Here is a 19,417-nt window from a genome sequence, read left to right as displayed (position 1 = left end):
AGCGAGAACCCAAACCACATAAACCCTTAAGGATCGTTAACAAAGGTGACTGGTGAAAACTCCTCTCCATGGAGCAGAGATCCAGTGGGTTCTGGTGGGACATGACAGTATTACCACATCAAAGGCCACCTTCGCATTTATATAAGGCCTGTGGTGGAGCGCATCCATCTAAGAGCCGGATCAAGGTCCACAAAGTCAGATTTTTAAGCAAGCCAGAAAATTTAGAGAGTACTAGCAGAGGTAACGGGCCCCGCTGGTAGTTCAGTTGGTAAATAATCCGTCTGCAATGAGGGAGACCTGGCTTCAATCCCTGCCTTAGGAAGATCCCCTGGAGAAGGGAAAGGCTACCCACTCTAGTATTCTGGCCTGGAGAATTCCATGGACTCATGGGGTCGCAAACAGTCAGACACAACTGAGCGACTTTTACTTTCATTTCACTTTCAGTGGAGGTCAAAAACAAACCAACCAACCAAAAAAAAAAAAAAAACAAACCCAACAACAACAATTAGACCTTCTTTTTTGACTTCTAGGGCCAAATTGGCACCAGTTACACCGAGCAAAAAGGCTACTTAGAATCATGGATCATTCAGCTGCTGAAAATACAGAGAATTAATCTGAGTAATTCAAATACAGAAATATTCTACACTTTCTACACTCTACTGTTTGGGGCTTTTCCTCCCACTTAAATTTTCTTATATAGATATAACTTAAAACTGTCATTTGATCACCCAATTGCAATATGAAGAGAGACTAATGCTTCTTTTTATGCATTTACTTTTATGATGTCTATTACCAACCAGAAGAACAAAGATAAATTTATATAAAATAGCAGAAGATAGCACTTCTACTCTATAATACATTTCTCTATCATACATTACACTTCCTGTTCTGTCTTTTATTGCATTTTCTGTCTCAGTATGAACAATATTTTAATCCTTTATGATTTAACCTAATACAGGTCTAGCCCTAGATAGTTTTTATAAAACATTATCAGTAAATATTACTTGTGAATAGCTTTCAACAAGTTCAGGGCTGCCATTTATTATAGAAATGCTTGAATGATTCAAGGTTAATAAGATTCACCATACTCACAATGAGGATCTAGTTGCGGACACAGCTAATTGCTAAATTTTATTCAGCCATAAATGGCATCAGTAGCAAATGAGCTCACAGCTGAATACTACTGGCAGCCTTACATGGGAAAGAAATAACATCACTTTGATTCAAGTTATTTTTATGTATGTTATAATTCATTTACAGTAGTTCTGATATTGATGCTCAGATGCTGGGTATTAGATTCTCTTTTCAAAGAACAAAAGAAGGTGAGAAACAAATCTGAAGACATTTTAAAATGCCATGGTAACAAGTCACAGTCAAAGGTTTTCCATTCTTATCTTTCAGTGAACAATTCTAATTCTCATACAATAGATACGACAAATTCCTATCAGAAAGATTTTCTTTTGGCAAAGTTTAGAATTCTGAAAATAGTCTCTTAATGGCAGTGCCCACATCCTCCTAACACCAAAATAACAGCACTATGATGTATTAATCCCTCATGGTAACAGGCACCATTGAAGCTGAACTGTAATTTGGCACACAACATTTCTACACTAATGTAATGTGACAGTGTTATTATGTTCGCTATTTTCCATGTGATCGTAGCCATATTCATCTTCCCCAATCTGACATTAAATTAGCTAGTGTGGTTACTTTCTATTCTGAACCACAGGGAAGATACAGAAAAGGATTATTGTAGCACAGTGGTCTGATGATGGTGTAGGTGTGCACGCAAGCATGAATAGGTGATATGCAGATTTAATGCAGTGAATGCAAACTCTTAACACATACCTGGCATGCAGCATGCCCTCAGAAAGCAGTTACATCCAAGAGAAAGTTCACAAACTTAAGTGATAAGTGCAAAAAGCAGTTGCTCTAAGATTTTAGGGAAGCAGACCCAGCTCAGAGGACCTGGAAGTTTTCATGAGATGAAACAGTTTAGGTAAAGATTAAAAAATGAAATTACATTTCTTCAAGCAGATATAGTGAAAGGAATGCATTCTAGGTGGAATGGGTACATTCCCCAGGAGGAGAAATTAGCATAAGCAATGGTGAAGAAATGGGAAAAGTGTAATGTTGCCCAAAACACTGTGGGTTAACTGCCAGTAACATGCCATATGGACAAGGTTTTTTTCAATAGATAATAAAAAGTGAAACCTAGGGTCAGATCGTGGAGGTTCATGAACTCCAAACTGATGAATTTGGAGAGAGAACTGTCAGCCACTGAGGACATACTAGAAATCCTTATGAAAAATGCATGCATCTAGTCAATATTGATTTAGTGAGTGACTACTATCACCAGTACATGTAACATGTAACATGACATAGGTGCAAAACACTGGGCTGATCACACCTCCCGCCCAAAAAAAGAATTACTGTTCCTGGGAGATAAGACCAAATATAAGTAACTATAAGGTAGAAAGTGATGGCTGATAAAATAGCATAAACAAAGATCTATAGAGGTCAAAGCGGGGAAAGCATTTTCTCTGTTAGGAGAGTCAGGAAGAGCTGCCGATATTTAAACTAGGGAGAACAGGAAGAAAGAACAAAACTGGTAAGGAGGCATAGGATGGACTGGATGAGAGAGGGATTAGAAGGGGGAAACTCAACCAGGATATTGCTACAATGAGCCAGAAAAATTATATTGGGGACCTAAAATATGGTATAGATATGGAAGAATTAAGGAGTTACATGTAGCACCCTACACACACGCACAAACACATACACCCTCAGAGCAATTATTTTTGTCAATGAGTAGGTTATTTAGATGGCAACTTTCCAGGAAAGATAGGGTTTCACAAACACTTTTCTTTAAAAATAGCCTTTGGCATCACTTAGCCTAAGTACCACTTTTTTGGAAAGATTCCTTTAACTTCATTAATTAGTATGATTTATCCAAGATTACACTTACAAGGGAAAAACGTATTCCCATCATCCCATCGTTAATTATGTCTCCAGGCTAACATAAATAAATTTTTCTAGTTACTCTAACTCTATGAAACTTATCAGAGATGACATTTAGAAGGTCTATGGGGGATTGGAGTAGGGGAATCTCATTTGCAATGTGCTCTGTTCTTTCTCTTTCCTTATAAAACAGTTTTGTTTCTATTTTCCATTCTTTTTTTTGTTTGTTTGTTTTCCATGCAGTTGACAGCTACAGTCACAGAAATTAAGGATAAATATCTAAACTGGAGAAGAAAATTTCATTAAGAAACAAAATGTCATATTTTGCTTTATTTAAAAATTAAAAGTCATCCTCTATACAGAAAAGGAGCTTGTTAAAATGAAATCACACTTGGCTTATGTGTACAACTTAAAGAAAAGCAGTGAGAGGCAGAGATAAGGTTTATTTTGATCAGTTTAAAGAGTGAAGAAACTGCAGCATACCACATTTATTGCTTGCTAATTGCATGTCTTCAAGGTAACTGTCACTATTGTACAATAGTGACAACTTCTACAAATTGATATGAAAATAAGATTTGCTTTTAAATATTGATCTGTACCTACATAGCCTCACCACCAAAACACCAATGTATAAACCAGGAAAACTACTTCACATTCCCAGAAAACCCACAAAGAGGTAATGATTTAATCAAAATGCATGTATTCTGAGAGCCCTCCAAAGTCATTTTAATGCTGATTTGTGCAAGAGGCATATCAGGAGACCTACTTATTGAATGACAGTTACCTTATTTACAAGAAAATAACAAATAGCCGGATCATTGTCATCACCACTACTATCACCCAAGAGCAGCATTCAAATAATTTTCTGTAAAAAATGATCTGAAGACAGCCTGATACTTAAGGAAGGATCTCGATATTCCTTTAGGAAATGTCTAGCAAATAACACTGGAGACAGAAATGGCAACCCACTTCAGTATTCTTGCCTGGGAAATTCCATGGACAGAGAAGCCTGGCAGACTACAGTTCATGGTGTTGCAAAGAATCAGACGCGCCTGAGCGACTAACAACAGCAACAACTAGCAGATAAACAGAGAAAATTAAATTCTTTATACTTAACTCATAGAAGAGGATACACAATCTGACACAACCAAGAGACAACCATTGTGTAAAGCATGGAAACTTAAGCACAAAATTTGGCAGAAACTCTTTGCAAAATGCAAAATGGTTCCATGCAAAAAAAAAAAAAAAGCACTCAGCTACACACGTCAGGATCATATTCAGGGTTTTAAAACTGTCATAATGAAATCATAGCAAATTATCAGTCTTCTGTTTGTCCTTGAAAGTAAGCTGGTTTTATTTTCTCTAGGGCAGGAGCAACTGCAAGAAGTTACTGTTCTATTTATATCCAAACATGTGTTTATTAAAAGGATATATAGGTTCTCTGATTTGCTTTGCTCTAGGTACATATAAGTAATTATTGAGTCTTTACATAAGGTTATTTATATAATTCCAAGTGTGGCTTAATGTTGTAGGAGTGATTTGATTTTTAGAAATACAGTGTTTGCAAATGTGTGATGGTTAGTACATATGCTTGTGGCTTCAAGTTTCTTCTAATTCTTGTAATAGAAAGGGTCACTGGTAGGATGAAGACTAAATAGTTCTCTTTCTGTTATGATGTGATCTTTACATGCCTCCTCCAAGTATTGTTTACTTTGAATTAGTCACTTGTTCTTCCTACATTCACTGTCAGATAGGAGACGTAAAAATGGCTAGGAAATTGTGCTACACTGCGAGGCTACAACAACTCGATTCGATAACGTATTTTAGTTTGACCCTATCTTCAACACATACACATATCTACTGACATGAACAGTCTCAAATAGATAAAGGTCAAAATGAACAAACTCTAGTCTTTCTTTAAATCCAAACTCAAGCTCAGCTTTCACCTGGAAGTCCAAACCTTCAATCATCTCACCTGCTCTCCCACCATCCCATCCTAGAGCTTTTCTTAAATGTAGTAGCATTTACAACTTTAGTATGGAATTCTATTTTACAACAGAAGGCTTTGTCAGATATATTTTCTCAATAGAGCAGAATGCCATGAGTTGTAGGAAACCCTTTTATCATATAGATGAAGTATTGTAAAGCAGTACCTATTGGAAAGTTAAGAAGCAGAACTTCATCCCATATGGCAGTTAGTTTGGTCTCAAAATTCAGACTGCTATCACATAAATTAGGCATTCACAGATATTCCATAATACATTGTGAATGCTGTGTTTCTTTACCATGCTTATATTGTGAGACTGAAGGGGAAAAAAACACAAACACAAGGGGCTAAAATATAAGGGAGAATAGTTGAAGGACAAAGTTTAAACATACTGTCTGTTAACTTAAAAGATAGCGTGGGCTTGAAAAGATGTAGAGAGAGAGAAAAATAACGAGATCTGTTAATTCACTAAAATTCCAGCTCTCAAGATATAATCTTATGAACTTAAATATTACTTAATAGAAAGCAACATGAGGCTCTTTCAAAAATTAGGGAAGAAGTGTCATATAAAACAAAGGAAAAAATTATTTTCAACAAGGTATCCACTAGCAGTTCAAAAAATTCCAACAAAGAGTCGAAGACCAAAGAATCAACCATTATCACAGATTTTGGCAAATGGCATCTTTGATCGATACTTTAGTATTTCAAACCTGTCCTTTCTGTAGGACCCAATGCTTCTTCTGGTTACAACCATTTAACTTATTCATGAATAATATAAAGACTCGTAGCTTTAGACTGAGGTATCAAATAGTATCTGGAAGCAAAGACAAGCATCGGTCCACACGCAGGAACTTACGGTCGTTGCAGAGCGGTCCGCTGAAGGAAGTCATGCTACAGTCACAGCTGAAGCCATCCCACTGCTGCAAGCACACACCTTGGTTGGAACACGAGTCCTCCTGGCAGGTTGTGCTAGGCCCTGAAAAACAATCCAAGAGAAACTTGGGTTCTTTAAAAAAATCCAGAAATGTTTTACACATGAGCAAAGTCACATACAGTAGTTGCCAACACCTCAAATTACATGACCAAACTAGTTTGGAAAGTTCTAGTTCACACACCTGAATTAGGAACAGAGAAGTTGCCATATGAAGGTTTTCTGGAATTTCAAATATAGGACAAAATACGTTATAATAGTGAACTAAACCAACAAATAGTAAAAGCAAGCACATAGCTTCCAGTACGATCATGGTAGCAGGTAATTTCATTCCATCTTCAATAACTCTCTCTCACTGTTTAGATTTTAGAAAAATGCATGGAGCTCCTTAACTTCTGACCAATGGGGAGAGACACCATGAGAGATGGAGATTACAACTTTCATGAAACTGAGATAAAGATTGGCAAAAAAAAAAAACTGAAGAGAGTTGTGCGAAAATGTCCTGCAAGTTTCTAGAAGTTTTCCTGCAGAAACTATGAATAAAATTATGACTGTTGGTGTTTTGGATAGGTATGTTGGCAAGTATCAATTCACATGCTTTAACAATTTCATGCAATCAAACATAAAATTAAAAACTGTATAAATGACATGCCCCCATTTAACATACAAGTAAAAAGAATGCTAGTCTATTTCTAAAGAATCATAACTAGAACACTGAAAAACAAAGAACTAAAAAGAATGATCAAAGCACTAAATGTAATCACTCTACAAACATATTCAAGACTGAAAGCCTTTATGCAAACTATGCTACAAAATAAAATTTCTTACACAGCATTCAAGAAGGGAAAAAATTAAATCTATACCCAAATAATGGTTACTGCAAAAATATAAAATATGTTATTTTGAGGTTTCCACTGTGTATTACGGGGTTTCAGTCTTGTTTTATACACACAGGGCTATCTACCTTGCAAGTCAGCTTTCATCAATGCAACTTTGTCAGCAAAATAAAAAAAAAAAAAGCAAAATATATTAAATGTTAGTAAGCAATACTGAAATGGGCAAACACAGAAGATTCAAAAAAGCATGCTGTTGTAAAGGGGGAGAGAAATGCTATGTAGAGCAAACAAATTAATAATTAACAGCCATAAATCTTAAGCCAAAAATGAGAAAGCGATAATTGATTAGAATTTCACTACATATGTATTCATAAAATGGTTAATTGAGCCAATGACATGTAATGAAGGAAAATTAAGAGGGCTTTTTCATGGTTTCCTCTCTTGGATAGATATGAATGCATTGCCAAAATGATTGCACTGCTTAGCTGAAGCATGCAGCCCCACTTATCATGTGTAGATACAATGTATATGATAGTCATTAGCAGATCCTTTCTATTTTTTTTCCCCTCTGGGTCTTTTCTCTTGCTATTGCAGTTAAGGTTTAAAACTGTAATGACACCCATTCTCTGCGGACACTTGGAACTTACAGTGACACCAAACTACCCAAATGTATACAACATCATTTGGAGTAGATGAAAGAAGTAAAGAATGGAAGAAGCAAATTGCAATATAATTCCTCATCAAGAAAATTCCTTTACAAGATTGCAAGGTGGAGTATTTATCTTTGCTTTTACCACACTAGGTTTTTATTGCTTACAGGTCTCAGAGTTACATCTATATTTTCCCTACCTTTATAACTGTCTTCAACTCTTACAAACTGCCCTGTGAATATTTATTACAGTAGAACCTCATTAATAAGGGTTATCTTAGAGACGGGTGGAAAGGGAACAACATCTATCTCAATACATTTAGAGTATAAACTGAAGATATTTTCTAGCAAACACAATTTTAGGTTTTATGAAAACACAAAAATAGATACCAGACTAATTAGATGCTATTAACACTGAGAGCCTTTGAGGTAACTGCTCTAGTGAATACATGAGAGCTATCTGTAATTAGATTTTGTACAAACTGATGTTTTTACAAATGCCAATTTTAAACATCCTCCTTGCAAATATATTTTTATTAGAAATTTCTGAGGCATGGTATTCTTCATAAAAAAGTATTGAATGTAGCCTAAACTATATGAATATTCAAAAATTTAGAAATCAGTATTAACTACTAATTGTATCATCATAATCATAATCAATACAGTAATAACAACAAAAATAATAGCTGCTTTTAATAATAATAATAGCTAGTTTTTCTCACTTATTATATCAAAGAACCAAGGATCACTAAATTGCTCAGTTTTTGTTGTTTTTTTCAATCTGTGAGAGGTAAGATCTTTATTCCATGGTACTAAAGACTGAAATAATTAATGGTTGTTTAAAAAAAAAAACCTTAAAGCAGTCTTCCTTAGTGCAGTCCTTTCTAAGCACAAGCCCAGCTTGGGTCAGGGGCTGTGTTACTGACAATACTGTTCCCCTGACTTGCTCAGCAGAAGGAAAGAGCAGAAACAAGACCTGATGAAGAGCCATGCTTTTGCTTTTATCTTTTGTTTTTGTAAAAATTACCAGAAATAGAATTGTAAAATAATGCTAAACTCTAAAAATGGTAAAGTTGCAATTTTGAAAAGTAACCTACCTCTCCATATTGTACAACAGCTACTCAGAGTGCCTGCCAAGTCTTTATGTGAGCATAAAGATATGCTTTATTATTTTTTTTTTATTATCACAACAGTTTTTTTATATTTTCAGGTATTACAAGAGAATTCAGGCCTATGCCTGACAAGTCACATTTTTCAAAGAACTCACCTTCTAGAACAATATTTAAACACTGACAAGGCATTTGCACGAGACAAAGCCCTGAATTTTTCTTTTTAGTTTTATAATGTTCTTTTTATTTGATCACTGAATAAAAATGGGAGCAAGCCACAAAGACTTTTGTACTAAGTGTTTGAAAATAAGGATATTTTTGAAAAGGAAAGGAAAGTGAAGGTAAACTACAATGTCTGGAAACCAAAGAAACAATAGAAAAAGGTGCTTAGGTGTCTGGGCTTTCAAATAAGGCAAACTTGGGTTCAAAGCTTCCACCATCCACTTGCTATGTGACATTAGGAAGATCACGTCACATCTGTAAGGCTCAAATTGCTTTTTACTTCAGTCGCTAAGTCATATTTCACTCTTTTGCAACTTCATGGCCCGTAGCTTGCCAGGCTCCTCTGTCTGTGGGTTTTCCCAGGCAAGAATACTGGAGTGGATTGCCATTTTCTTCTCCAGGGGCTCTTCCTGACCCAGGGATGGAACCTGCCTCAAGGTTCAATTTACTCCTCTAAAATAATCCAATAATACCTAGCTGTTAGAGTCTTGAGAATTAAATGAAACTGCATAAACATATAAACTTATTGTTATCAGTGCTTGATCAATGGTAGCTTTAATAATGAAGCATTTCTGGAGCTTATAAATGCAGTTAAAGAGTTGAGTGTTATGAGCCAATGCAAGTGTCTAAGAGCTGTTTCACTGACTTCATGTACAGAAGTTATCTTGACTTAGTATTGAGCTTAATTGAGTCTGATTATTGGTGCATTGCCAGTCTCTATTTTCTCTTATCTAAGCAGGTCAATGCCTTTCCAGGCAGTAATTTTCAGAGTTTGTTTTAAGGCCAAAAGCATCAGCATAAGTTAGGAACTTGCTAGAAACATAAATTCTAGTGTCTCATCCTAGATCTACCAAACCAAAAACTTTGAGGGTATTGTCAAGTGACATGGGTTTTAACAATTCTCCAGGTGATTTTAACACTTGCTCAGGTTGAGAAACATTAATGTAAAGCGAAAAGCACCATGTAAGCTCCATCTGCAAGCTAACATTGTGTCATGTAAATAAAATCAACTATTACTCACTGAAATAAGTTAGAGAGAAAGGCAGCAAGTGATTATTGTGAGAAAACCAATGGCTTCTCACATGAAAGAAGCTTAGAGATGTGTGGGTCTTGTTGGGTGGACATGGTACAAAATCATGGGAAGATATTACTAAGTGATGTCAAATTTATACTATTTCTGTTAATATTAAAACGGGGGTTTAGTGATTCTGATGCAATTTGAACTCAAAACCCTATAAGACAATCATCTTTAGAGAAATAATTCATGAAATATCTAGAAATTGATCATGAAAAATATGTGTACTTCATCAATTACACCTATGACAGGCACATCTGAGATTATTCCTAGGGACCACAGAGAACGGAAATAACCATAAATTAAAAACTGTTAATCTTGATGTTGGAGCGGAAAAAATAGGGAAGTATTAAGGCAGGAAGGCAGGAACATGTCAACATTTTTAAAATAAAGGAAAAGGGGGTAAGAGAGGGTGAGGATTATTAAAGTTCAGATATTAAAGCAAACTAGATAAAGTAAGGAAGGAAACTGCTATAATCTACTGAATGATTTCAGATATTCAAACCATAGTTTACAATTACTCAAGAGGATTCCAATCAATCATATTAACCAATTTGCTCATTGGATTATGATGGAAAATAACACCAAATTTTATTCTGTAAATACACTTTCTCAGTACGTTTCTCATTAGTTTTCCCTCCCACTCACCCACTCGCATTATGTGCCAGTGGTGGGAGGTCATGTGTGTGTATCTGTTTTTCTATCTTGTGAGTGTTTAGCTGCGAATGTGTCTCTGTGTGTCTGCTCCCACCATCTCTTTATAGGTGAGAAATCATCAAGCAACTTGTAGAAAGGCCTATTTTTGAAAAATATTTTCAGAAGAGTTTGTAAGTAACTTTAAAAAAATACATATATCCTCACTTATTAGATCACCTCCAAGGATCAAAGTTATGTCTCACATTTCTGTATTCATCCACTAGAGAGAATTTATTCACTTAACAATTTTACTTCCTTTGTTAAATTAATGAAAGAACAAAACACATAGTTTCTTTTTGTTTTACAAAAGTGTGTTATACCAAAATATGAAATAAAGAAATATGGCAGAACATTAAAAAATAATTCATCAAAGATTTCAATTAAATAACCTATTTTCTGGCATGATTAAAACACAGTTTGAATTTCACCTGACTTTTCAGGAAAATATATGCTGCAGAGAGGGAAAAAATGTATTTTCAAATAAAAAATTTATATGTACTTAGGTAGTTGCTAAACCTAATAGCATTATTTTGGCTGAGAAGAAATGATTCGTAAGCTCCTGGGGGACAGGAATTCACATGTCTTCATTTCTCCCATGTGAAATTTCATTATGAATCTAAAATTTTCAAAATGGCCCAAACTATATTCAATATTAAAGGAGAAGCAGCAACACATTCAGAGCTACAAAATTCAGGATAATGTGATTAAATTGCATTTATGGAAGGATAAATGGCTCAAACAATCTGAGGTGTTGAAGTGAAAATTATCTAACATGAAAGCGGCAATCAAAAAGTACTCCTACAGATCTTAGTCTGATAGAGAACACAAAAGAACAGAAAGATACTTGAGCACATTTCTGAAGTGTGGAATATTAGCCTTGGGGAATAGAAGAAACCAATTATTGCTAAAACAAACTCATAATATATGGGAGACACTTGTGCTGTCATGTAAACACAAATCATATAGTGATTTGAGAATGAATGTCTGAATGTTATTTTCTTGTTGGGTCTTATTGAATGTAGATTAAAAAAAAACAGTCTCAAGTTGATTAACATTTGCTGGAATAAATGTTTTTCTGGTTCAAATGGAGTATCTATTGAATGCTATAAAGCAAGCACTGCAGAGCTGATTAGTACGCTAATGAGATGAACTATGGAATGCAAAGAAGTAGAAAAAAATCAAGATCCATAGATATAGTTCCTGTTTTAAATTTATTGAGCATTAGTATAGGTTTGCAAACTGTCCAGAAAATTGAAGATGTATGGGATGAAAAAGGATTTTTTAAGCCTTAAGTAGGGATTTGGCCAAATGTCAGAAATGAAAATTTTGCTGGCCAGAGAGATCTGTTCTCATTTATAGGTGGAATTAGAATTATTTTGAGTGTGATAATGAAGATCTAATACCTTCACATCCTCTCTCAATCTGTCCATTGCAGAAAAGAGCATCTGAGATGAGGTCTGGAAGCCGCCCATTTAGATCAACTGATGCCAGGCAGCCTTGAAAGCCCTCCTTGGCATGGACGAGCTTTGGCAACGATTTGTATGTTTCTTTGGCCACTCCTCCTATATACAAGTCACCTGTGGGAAGACAAAATTTGGGTCACAAAAGTAACTTGTCATTGACTTTAACCAACAGTAGGACAGGAGAAATAAATAGCAAGGTTTAGTTTTCATTAACTTAATTTTCAAAATTAATAACATTTATAACTAGATATTTTATTAAAGGCACAAAACAGTAGAAGTGTTTGATACATCAGCAGTAGAAGAAATTTCTAGAAGCTAGTTCCACAGAAAACTAAGTGCGTTCAATACAGTGTGGCCAAATGGAATGAACATGGGCCACGAAGAGGCCCCTGAATCAAAATCCAAGTCATTATTTACCAACTCCATGGCATTGAGCACTTTCTAAAAAATTTCTGATAGTTAATAAGCTCATTTCTTAAATGGGAACAATAAAGTGCATCCTATAAAGTGTGTGAGGATTAAATGAGATAAAATAATGGAGGGTATCAGAATAAAAATATGTAGTAAATGTTAGAAGGTGCTATTATTATCAAATCTTAGAGAATTCTAGACTTTTCTGTTAACTAGAAGCTCAACAAATTCTAAATGTCTAATGTCTAAAATTGCCTTTCCTATTATGCTTAAATCTATTATCCTTGCTTGTACCTATCTTATTCACCAACTCAATCCCATAGTAGACTGTATATACCGGAATATTCCACCCCTTTTCAAGTATTTATTTATTTATTTATTTTTAGGCAAAGGTATACCACTTTGAATTCGTTAAGCTGTTCTGGGATCATTTAACAAGGCATCAATAACTTTTCCCCAATTTTATTACAGTGTCTAGTGGGACATTTTGCTTTGCTTTCTCATCTTCATGTCTCTAGGTTTGAGGCTTCTGAACTTAATGAACCACTACTTAAAAAGTGAGATTGTAATCCAAGTTTGATTCTATTTCCTTTCTATCACCATATCTGGATAGCACTGAGTAGATGTAACTGACTCTGGTAGACACTTAATCAATGCAAAACATAAGGAGGGTAACCACAAATTTCCTTGATTACTCATGTTTTTAAGTCCTGGTAACATATTCTATTTAGCTACTTACTTCTCAGAGTTTACATTGTCGTTCGAATTTTCTGTCTCACATTAACCATTTTATTTAACTCTCATGACACCTGATACCTTCTCCCACTGTAACACAAAACTCCTACATTCTTAATGTTTTCCCTGTCCCTTTGTATTGTTTCATGAGACCTGGGGTTGAGGAGAACTATAGGCTGATGCTCACTCTGATTGTTGAGTCGAGTAATAAAAGCCTTGGTGTCTGACCCAGAAACTGTGTCTCCTGTCACCATCCACAAAACAGTAATAAGCTATCTTGGTAAGTAGGGTAAAAAGCAACACATAGAATATTCCTGGGCTGTATTGATGAGTAAACTGAGCTTGTTTAAAGTCACTGAGTCATAAAAACTGAGAACTTAGGTCCCTGACCCACTAACTGGAGCTCTAAATACTAAACTAGGATGCCGTAGGTCCTCCATAATTTGTACTGAAGGTACTGCGTATGTTTACTTCTGCTACTTCTTAACAGAAGAAAACACCTATTGATTATTAACCAAGATTCCAAATATCAAAGGATGCCATGCTTTTGGTCTAAAATAGGATACTACCTTTGAAATACATGATTTTTTCTTCCATATTTCCTTTCTCTTAGTCTTTTCTCCCACATTTCAAGTGATTGTGTTTCACTTGTCTCAGAGAAGGGACATGGATCAGAAATCAAAGACACAAAGTTGTCCTTATGTATTTGATCTTTAAAATTCAAGACTTTTAAAGGAGTGAAATAGAATATAATGGCAATTACATGAGATGAGTAAAGCTTTCCTGTCCCTCGTGTGGGCAAGCAGGAGAGAAAGTTGGAGAAGAAGCGTGAACATAGTCATTCCCAAAAAGAGGATATAGTGTTCTGATGTGAGGTCTGGTGGATGTCAAAACCTCAAGTAGGCTGAGGAAAGTAATAATGATCAGTGTGCATTTCCTCAAGATAACTCAGAAGCAGCAGTGGAATCTTTGAGAAGAAAGAGCTGCAGGGTAGATTCAGACATGCTGAGAGCTTAGTGAGCCTCACAGAGCTTTCCATATCCCACATGGCATGGAAGCAACAGAACAATTCCCAGAGTAGCACAAAGACGAGCAGAAAAGGGCTGGTCTGAGGAGGGCTTCCCTACTGGCGCAGACAGTAAAGAATCCTCTTGCAATGCAGGAGACCCAGGTTTGATCCCTGGGTCAGGAAGATGCCCTGGAGGAGGGCATGTCAACTCACTCCGGTATTCTTACCTGGAGGATCCCAGCGGCAGAGGAGCCTGGTGGGCTTCAGTCCTAAGAGGTCACAAAGAGTCAGACTGAACTGCGAGACTAACACCGAGGAGGTTACGCACACAAAGAACAAAGATGGTGAGTAGCAAGTCAGTGGGCACCTACGCTGTGAGTATAGATTATCTGAGACTAGCTCCCGTGCAGTCTCTCTCTATTCCCAGAATATTGGTTCAGTGGAAGTCTTTCACCTTCAAATAATCTAGATATAATCCAGGGAAATGAAGGAATGCAAAGTTCCTGAGGTTAGATTTTCACTAAATCAAAGACTCAGAGCTCCAAACAGAAACCAAGGTGAGCTATAGACAAACAGAGGCAAGTGCCCTTTGTTGCTCATCTGAGATAGTGGACTGATTTATACTGTTAGATGTCAAATGCAAGGACCTACTTCCTATATTCATGTGTTGAAATAAATTTGTTAGGAAATTTCAGTTTTACTCTAGCCCTACTGAATGTGGTATTAGAGAACAGTGGTAGCTGAATGAAGAATTCTTGGCACTGCTTCAGGCTGTAGAACTTAGCACTCAAAGTTATGTATGGGATGCTGTATAAATGATAACCAATCTTCTTCTTTCTTTTCAATTTCTTTTTAATTTATTTATTTTATTTTTTGACTATACCACATGGCATGTGGGATCTTGGTTCCTCGACCAAGGATCAAACCCACGTCCCCTATATTGGAAGCTTGGAGTCTTAACCATTGGACCGCCAGGGGAGTCCCTCCTCTTTCTTACTATAACCTCCTTGAGGATAGAGACTGTGTCTTTGTTTTGAATTCTCCCTCAGTGCCTAGTACTGGGTTATAAGCACAGTGGGCACTAAATACTGTCAGTCAGCTGATGGACTGAAGTCACGTAGAAAGCAATCAGAAAAGAATGAATGGCAAGGCAGCACACGGGGAGAGAGCTAGTTCTAAAACGCACTTACTTCCATTCCCCACTTCCTACTATGTCCTACTTTTTCCCTATTAGCACACTTACTTTCCCAGATAACTTTTAAAAGCTTATTGAAGAGAAGTAGTAATCTTTCTCTTGTGCTGTTAAAGAGCAGAAAATATTGATTCAAGCCATGCAGGATACAAGCCTCGGACAAAGCAAGGTGGATGAGTTTGGCTTTATAAGCAGGGGATTCATTCTCATTTTCATTACTGAAGCTGCACTTAGCACTGCCACTTAATACAAGTCTTTATAAACTCTTCATATAGCAGACAGTGGTCTTATGTCCCCCGGTGGGTTTCCATAGGAAGAGAACAAAGGAAACTAAGTGGCTTGAGCCCTGTGTAGCATTAGCACTTCATCAAAGATGCAGCTTCTCCTTTTAATTCTTAAGGTGATGGAAGGAAAACGACCCATTAGCGCTAATGGGATCTTGAAGGCAAAATCCTGTGCATGGAAAGGAAGCTGGGTTTTTTTTAAAGATCCAGTGTGTGACTGATACCCAGGATGGACATCTAGTAAGAGTCAGTTTCCTGTGGACTTGAAGCTATGCTCTCACTCTTTCTTCAAGCTCTGAGTGACTGGTTGATTTTCATTAGTGTTCTTTAAGAAGGCCATATACAGAACTGACAAGGAAATGATGGAGCTGGGGCAAAAGAAGATACAAAGAACATGTACAAAGCCAGATATATATCAAGAAACCCTTATCTTTGGCACTAGTGTGGAATGCATGTGTGTAGGGGGTGTGTGTAACAGTCCCCTCTCAAAAATATTACCTGTAGAATGACCTGAAATGATATCACAAGTATCTGTTTCCCAGTAGCTGGGCAGTTATGAGCAGGAAATAGTGCACAAGCTTTTTAGTTATATCTGGCTACAGACCCTGGTTCTGCCATTTACTGATTGCCTCACTATAGGAACATTAAGTTACACAACTTTTTCAAAAGTCATATTTTTCATCTGTGAAATGGGTTAATAATGCCTACCCTGTGAGGCTGTGAGGGTCACAGAGAATGCATGCAAGCATTGGGCACAGAGTGGACTCAGCAGATGACTGCTACTGGTATGGCAGTGTTGGTGTGTGTGGTAAGAATTATCCATTGACAGTGCACCTCATTCCATGCTGACTTGCACTGAAAAATACAGAAGAATACGAAGTCTAAGTTCTCCCCTTGTTTCTAGTATAATTAGAGTGGTAAGATATCAACACACAAGTCTTATTTTCCTTGACTTAGTTTAGAGGCATTTGTGTACTTGAAGTGTGCCTTGCACTATCCAAGAAGCAGCTTGAGAGGATTCTTTGATATACTCCATTTGAATCCCAGCAGCATTAAACCTGGTAGCATAAACAGGACAGTTGCTAAATGCATCTCTTTTAATCTGACGTAAACAGACTGAAACAGAAGAATTCTGTGAAGACCAAGGGCCAGGTTGTAAGGTTCAGGCTAAATGTGCCTTATAAAATCAGAAATAGAAGGATTTTATGGACATTGATTGTAAGCTGGGGTATTATGAAAGAGTTTAGATCAAAAGAAAATATAGGATACCTAACTTTCAGTTCAGTTCAGTTCAGTCACTCAGTCGTGTCCAACTCTTTGCGACCCCGTGAATCGCAGCACACCAGGCCTCCCTGTCCATCACCAACTCCCGGAGTCTACCCAAACCCATGCCCATCGAGTCGGTGATGCCATCCAGCCATCTCATTCTCTGTCGTCCCCTTCTCCTCCTGCCCCCAATCCTTCCCAGCATCAGGGTCTTTTCCAATGAGTCAACTCTTTGCATGAGGTGGCCAAAGTATTGAAGTTTCAGCTTCAGCATCAGTCCTTCCAATGAACACCCAGGACTGATCTCCTTTAGGATGGACTGATTGGATCTCCTTGCAGTCCAAGGGACTCTCAAGAGTCTTCTCCAACATCATAGTTCAAAAGCATCAATTTTTCTTTGGGATGATATAAATGCATGCACCAAACATGAGGAACAGCACAAATATACCAGGAAGACAAAATTAAAACAGCATTCAAGAAAGAACACAAAAGGCAAGAATGGACTAGAAAAGAATTTTCAAACGGACCATAGTAAATAATGTTGGATAAGAAAAGTCAAAGGAAAGCCTTGAGTAACGTGATAGAATTTGTGACTATTTTTTTTTCCAAAGGCGATGAGAAGTCCAAAAATATAAGACATGTGGGCTAGGAGATGAGAGAATGTGAAATAGCAATAATATGGAGAGAAGAGAAGAAATTGTATTTAATATTTAACATGTGTACTTTGAGTAGGGGTGTCCTTTAGGAATCAGATGATATGAACTGGGGGCTCAGGGATGCTGGGCCTGGAAGACCTGGCTTGGGAACCATCAACCAGAAGCAGATAAATGAAGTGGTGTTAGAAGTTTTCTCTTTTCTTAAAACAGGGAGCATAAGGCAGTTAGAGCAAGGACTTGGAGTGCATCTTCCAAAAGCAGAATGTAAGCATCAAGGTATAATTAGTTCTTTGACTCAGCTTTCCTGTTTATTCATACGCATTTTTTTAGTGCCTCAAACATCTCAGTTTCATTTTAATTAAAAAGAGCATATATAAAAAGGACAACTGCTTTGTATATCTGAATAGCTAAAACTCTAGGGAAACTTAAGGAGGCTCCCGCAATCTCTTGTAAGTGGCATATGGGGTGGAAAAAGGTAAAACACACACTGTCTTACTTTCCAACTGGCCAGACTGGAGGAGTTTCTAGAGGCTTTGCTGAGAGGATTTGACCTTGTTCAGCAAAACTGAAGACTGTGCAAACTTTCCTCTCAATTCCTGCTCTAATTGGCTAACAGAAAAAGTACAACCAGGCTGGGCTAGTTTCTTGGAGTTATTCTGCAGGAAAGATGTCCTTCCTTACCTTTGGGAACAATTAAACTCCACCTTCTTCCACCCCCCATCTCCACTGATTTGTATCTCTCTCTTCAATTTTCATCTTTTGTTGCATATCCATCTGTGAACATCTGCAGGTTATATCTAGACCATGTAAATTAACACAGGCTTTCTTGGGGAGAAAAAATAAACACAAAACTATTTTTATAACAGGTGTACCCTGTTAGATAGAAGAAAAAAATCATCTCTAGTCTCTGAAGAAAAAACACTCACTTCATGCTTTTTCTGGGGAGAAAGCCGATGTTACTATTTCCTGTGATTGTTTAAATAAATGATGTTAAATTACGGAAAGCAAAAGCATGGGAAGTTGTTAATATTTCTCTAACACATTTGAGCTTAAGAGGAGACAAATGGAAGCTTTAATAACAAAGCACACATTGGATTGAACAATAAACACTACTCAAAATCACATCTGAGTTGAGGGCACAACAAATTATCATTATGAAGTCAAAACTGATAATCCAAGTGGGTTTTCTGCTCTGAGACACTAGATCTGTGTCTTTTATACATCTCTATGGGAAATCAGGTTGCTTTTAGAAATTCCTTGTTGAAGAGATGCTCAGTGGTCACCAGCTTGCCTTCTTAGTTATCCTTTAACATTTATATACCTTAGCCTTCCTTGTTGCATAAAAGGTTTAATCCTAGAATAACTTGTTTTTACTTCTGTAGGAAATAGCTGTTAATCCTAATCTTTAGGCTCATCCCGGCTTTCTAAGTTCAGCCTAAAAATAAACCACCACACGTTCAGCCCAATGTTCATCGCAGCACTGTTTATAATAGCCAGGACATGGAAGCAACCTAGATGCCCATCAGCAGATGAATGGATAAGGAAGCTGTGGTACACAGACACCATGGAATATTACTCAGCCATTAAAAAGAATTCATTTGAATCAGTTCTAATGAGATGGATGAAACTGGAGCCCATTATACAGAGTGAATTAAACCAGAAAGATAAAGACAAATACAGTATACTAATGCATGTATATGGAATTTAGAAAGATGGTAACGATAACCCTATATGCAAAACAGAAAAAGAGACACAGATGTACAGAACAGAATTTTGGACTCTGTGGGAGAAGGCGAGGGTGGGATGTTTCAAGAGAACAGCATAGAAACATGTATATTATCAAGGGTGAAACAAATCACCAGCCCAGGTTGGATGCATGAGACAGGTGCTCGGGCCTGGTGCACTGGGAAGACCCAGAGGAATTGGGTGGAGAGG

General features: G+C 36.9%; 1 protein-coding gene across 1 annotated transcript in view; it reads right to left on the bottom strand.

Annotated features, from left to right (window-relative positions):
• Positions 1 to 19,417, bottom strand: part of NRXN1 (neurexin 1) — a 1,175,743-nt gene that overhangs the window by 566,070 nt on the left and 590,256 nt on the right. The window contains exons 14-15 of the mRNA XM_061155451.1: positions 11,870 to 12,043; positions 5,805 to 5,924 (exon numbers count right to left, since the gene is read on the bottom strand). Of these exons, the coding sequence (XP_061011434.1) occupies positions 5,805 to 5,924; positions 11,870 to 12,043 (294 nt within the window). The remainder of the gene's footprint in view (positions 1 to 5,804; positions 5,925 to 11,869; positions 12,044 to 19,417) is intronic.

This window comes from Dama dama, chromosome 11 (genome assembly GCF_033118175.1).
Source record: "Dama dama isolate Ldn47 chromosome 11, ASM3311817v1, whole genome shotgun sequence".
NCBI lineage: Eukaryota > Metazoa > Chordata > Mammalia > Artiodactyla > Cervidae > Dama > Dama dama.
Note: the sequence above shows the minus strand (reverse complement) of the source record. Positions and strands in the feature narration are given on the sequence as shown.